Below are 4,722 nucleotides of genomic sequence, written 5' to 3' on the forward strand. Positions count from 1 at the left end.
CTCTTCCTGCCATGGCAGGGGGTCGGACTAGATGATCTGCTCAGGTCCCTTCCGACCCTAGAAACTATGAAACTATGAAATGTTCCCTCTAAGGGGTAGCGGTCTGTGAGCGCGCTGCTTTGGTGCATCATGGGACACTTACCAAAGGTAAGGTCCTCAGCCGGGGCAGGCAGCGGGGGCTGGGGCCCGGAGGCCCGAGGGCTAGGGGGCTTCAGGGCTGGAGCCGGGGGCTGGCGCACGCTCTGCCAGCTCTGGGACACTGCTCCACTCCCCCGCTTCGCCTCAAGGAGCAAGGAGGCACGTGGCATCAGAGCTGGGGAGTGGAGCACTTCCGTGGAGCCGGATGAGCCCGCAGAGCAGTTCCCCAGAGCCAGCAGAGCCTGCGCCAGCCCCAACCTCCATCCCTGCCTTGCCTCACCCCAGGGAGGAACCACTGCCTGCTCCAAGTGAGGCTCTGCTGGCTCTGGGGAACCGCTCATGGCATCAGGGCTGGAGCACTTCCCCGGAGCCTGCAGAGCAGTTCCCCAGCGCCGGCAGAGCCTCACTCGGGGCAGGCAGCAGCTCCTCCCCAAGGTGAGGCAAGGCATAGATGGAGGCTGGGGCTGGGGGCTGGCACAGGCTCTGCCAGCTCCGGGGAACTGCTCTGCGGGCTCCGCAGGCTCCAGGGAAGTGCTCCACTCCCCAGTCCTGATGCCATGTACCTCCTCACTCCCTGAGGTGAAGCGGGGGAATGAAGCGGTTCCCTGGAGCCGGTGGAGCCCACGCCAGGCTCCTGCTCCTGGCCATGCCTCCACCTCTGCCTTGCCTCTTGGAGGAACTTACCATCATGTAAGTGTCCCATGCCACAGCCCAGCTCCTATCCCGGCAGGTACACAGCGCGCACATGCACACCTTAGAGAGAACCTTGATCACAATTACTGTATTTAATGGTATATAGGTCCCATGCAGTGTATAAGTCGACCCCATTTTTTCAATCCAAAAAAATAGGAATTTCATAGATCTGGTGCATCAAGTTGACTTAACTTTTTGGATTAGAAATATGAGGTTGACTTATACCAGCCCCTGTATGTCCTCGCTGCAGGCTGGGTACTCAGGGAGGTAGACACATGCTACAGCACTGCTCACAAGCGAATGGGGTTGGGCTTGGCTGGCATGGCCCCATTCCCTGCAAGCAGCACTGCCTGGACTGTGTCAGTTGAGCGCTGAGCCCGGCAGCACTCACCTAGGACGGAGCCGTGCCAGCCAAGCACTAAGCCTGGCCCTGTCTGCTGCAAGTGGCACTGCTGAGCACCAAGCCCAGCACCACTCACAGGGACAGGGCTGGGCTTGGCAGCGCCACTCGCAGCGGATGGGGCCAGGCTCAGCACTCGGCTGGTGTGGCCCAGGCAGCGCCACCTGCGTGGGATGGGGCTGGCTCAGTGCTTGGCTGGTGCAGCCCAGGCAGCGCTGCTTGCAGGGAATGCATGAAACCTGAATGAAAAAGAGGCTAATCTGCCCCCGTTTTAGCTCTCATTACAATGGAGCAACTGCACGCATGGGGACAGTCACTGTAAAGCAGCTGAGGCCTGGGAAAATCCCACCGCTGGTTAACTACAGACTTGTTACAGATTCGACAGGCTCATGAACCCACTCACAACTACTTTAACCCCTGGTTTGGGAACTGCTGACCCGCAGGCCACTTTTCACAGGTTGAAGGTCTATGCAGCTCTAATACGGAGACTACCACAAACCCCACTAGGCTTCTGGATGTATTGGTTCTGCTGAACATAGCTAATGCAACGGGGATTAACAGGGTGTGCTGAGAGGACAGAAAAGCTACAGAGCTAAGAAAAGCAATGGTTTTGCTCTTACTTTTTCACATTCTTCACTTTCATGCTTGCTGTGCTGCCACATGTCCGAAGTGGCAGCTCCCCTGTAATATCTGGGATATCTGCACCTCTTGCCTACAAAAAATGAAGAAATGGAATCGTTAGATAGGTTGCACACTACATTTTGTTGCCTCCAACACCAGCTACTTGTACACCCTGCCCATTAGATTTTCCAGATGCACTTTTCTTACGTACATTGAGGCTAGGAACAGACACTGCATTTGTCCCTGGACAAGTTGTGTCTGTGTTTGTCCCAAAACAGAAATATCCCAAAACTGGCATGTACGCGCATAGCTCTTACAATAAGGGGTTAGGTAAGGCTAAATGAATTGCCACTTTTCCACAATTGCTTCAATGATGCAGTCCCAACAACCATTCAGATGTACTTTGCTATGTCCCAGAATACGCTGTTAGTGCTTTTCATCCCATGAACCTTTTTAGGACGTATCCCAAGACAACGGACACAAACATTTAAATAATGTCACTTTGTCCTAGCATAAAATGGTTTACTCTGGGACAAATGTGACGTCTGTTTGTAGCCCGAGTCCAGGGTTTCTGACCTCACATGCAATTAGCTGATGCCTTAGCTTCCCATAGAGCCCTGATTCTTATTAATCAGTAACAGATACAAGAGATGATAAACCCAAGGAATTAATAAGGAAGAGCTTTTCAAAACTAGGAGCTAATACATGGACCTAAACAAGTCAAGAGATGATAAACCCAGGGAATTAATAAGAAAGAGCTTTTCAAAACTAGGAGCTAATACATGGACCTAAACAAGTATCCCGATTTTCAGAACTGCAGCCACTGAAGGCAATAGAAGCTGCTAGGACCTCAGCATTGTCAAAAATCAGTTTAATTATTTAAGTGCCTAAGCATGGAAATGTTTCTGGAAATGTTTTGGATTCTTGGCCTAAGTAAATGTACACAGTAAAAAGCCTGGATCAATACTAAAAGGTACACCAAAAAGGGATCACAAGATACACATCTGCTTGTAAGTGCATGTTGCATTGTTGTTTAACATTCCTAACTTCCTAGTCATTCACACTCTAGACCTTTTTAAAATTTACTGTCCTGTCACTAATGAAGTTTCAGACCAAAAGACAAAGGGTAAAAAACACATAGTTGGTGCAATGGCAGCAGTTGCGTCTTTATATTTTGCCTCACTCAGAAGGATAAATTTGAATTGTATTTACATCCCTCGGGTACTCATTTACCCCCGCTAAAAAAAAAAGATGATTTTACTGGAGGCCTGAGTTACCTCCTCAGTGTCTCCAAATACCCCATATCTCATAGACTGCATAGGAAGTCTGTATCATTAAAATACAGACAAATAAAAGGTACAGATATAGGGTCCTTTAGTGCACAGTTGTTCACCTAGGCCAGAACTTCATCTTGTGGTACAGCTCTGATTTTTCCAGATCCCGCAATCAAAATCATGTTCACCCACAGGCCTAGTGAACCTCTCTAAAGATGTACACGGGCTCAGCCATGCACATAGGAAACAGGGCTGAAGCATTAATTTTGTTATTTGTAGTAACTGTCACCACAATTTTAAGAAAGAATTGGTTCATGCTTTAATGATGGATGACAAAGACGTGAAGGGGGTCCAGAAACTTCAGAAGAAGCTGGAGTGGTTTCAATATTGCCAGAGGCTCAATCTTCCTACTTTGCAGTTTTCTTCTGTTGTGAGCTTCATACTGAACAAAGGAGAACAGGATGATTGTACTTTTCTACACTGCTCTGCGTATCCTTATTCAAAATAACAATTTTACTCTCTTTGTAGGGAAGACAATTTACTTTATGTATCAGGCCACAAATAAATAGGATTCCAAGCCTTTAAATATATGTTATTGGTGACATTTACCCTTAGAATAAAAACAAGCATGTGATCTGCAGCAAAAGAACCTTCCCTTGGCTACCTAACGGGTATTCACAGTAGTAAAATTCAGAACTAGATTTCAAGCACCTCTTTAATTGAAGGCATCTAGAGCCACAGTGTCAGCACAGCTTCATTACTAACTCTGAAACCTTTTCTTTTCTTTTCACAGCACAAGGCAATGAAGTGCCAGAGGCTACGTCAGTGCTTTACATACTGTTCAAAGTGACACGGCCCTTGCTTTTAGTGGCTTCCCAGCCAGATAAAGAGATACCATATAGAAATGACAATTTAGGGCCTTGTTGCACATGAATTTTAAGCAGCTCCCGGAGCTCTTAACCCCTGGATTGTCCACACATGAACAGCTGACACTAGTTTTAAGCACACTTTAGGCACCTTAAAGTTACGCCACTCCAGGGCAGGTTTCTCTGGTCCATGTTCCCCCGCTCCTGGTCCATCAGTGTGCGGCCACTCCCCACAGATGAGCCACCCAAGTTGCAGTCCTCCAGCATCCCTGGGTGCAGTATAACCACCCCATCCTCCTGCTCTGTGTGGACAAACTTTCCATCCCTTGATCTCTACTGATCAGGGGACAGTTGTGGCACCAAGTCAACTAACCCCCTCCTCCCAGTAGTGTGACTTTCCCACTTCCAGGGCTGCAAGCCCGTGCACATACCAGCTAGCCAGGTCCCAGAGCACAGATGGGTCCAGAAGCGGTCTAGTTGGTTATGGAGGGAACAAGGTAGGGAGCTGGACTAGGTCCCCATGAGCTGGCACGTCCCTCCAGGGGCAGGGGCAGTAGCACCCCCAAAAGCACCTAACTTCACTGCTCCCGCATCCCGGCCACCTTGGGAAATAACATCAGCACCCCCACACCCCAACCCTAAACCCAATTTATTAAAACACTAGCAAACTGCCTGTCATGAATGATGTCCCCCACCCCCGCACCCTGCCATCCGGCCCTGTGGGCCCCCC

General features: G+C 49.5%; 1 protein-coding gene across 4 annotated transcripts in view; it reads right to left on the reverse strand.

Annotated features, from left to right (window-relative positions):
* ARHGAP32 (Rho GTPase activating protein 32) overlaps nucleotides 1–4,722 on the reverse strand; it is a 597,177-nt gene that overhangs the window by 276,951 nt on the left and 315,504 nt on the right. For all 4 annotated transcript variants that reach the window (XM_019509213.1, XM_019509206.1, XM_019509198.1 and 1 more), the window contains one exon: nucleotides 1,852–1,943. In XM_019509213.1, coding sequence (XP_019364758.1) covers nucleotides 1,852–1,943 — 92 coding nt within the window. The remainder of the gene's footprint in view (nucleotides 1–1,851; nucleotides 1,944–4,722) is intronic.

The sequence above is a fragment of the Gavialis gangeticus genome, unplaced genomic scaffold (genome assembly GCF_001723915.1).
Source record: "Gavialis gangeticus isolate Ggan-Ray unplaced genomic scaffold, GavGan_comp1, whole genome shotgun sequence".
In the NCBI taxonomy this organism is placed as follows: Eukaryota; Metazoa; Chordata; order Crocodylia; family Gavialidae; genus Gavialis; species Gavialis gangeticus.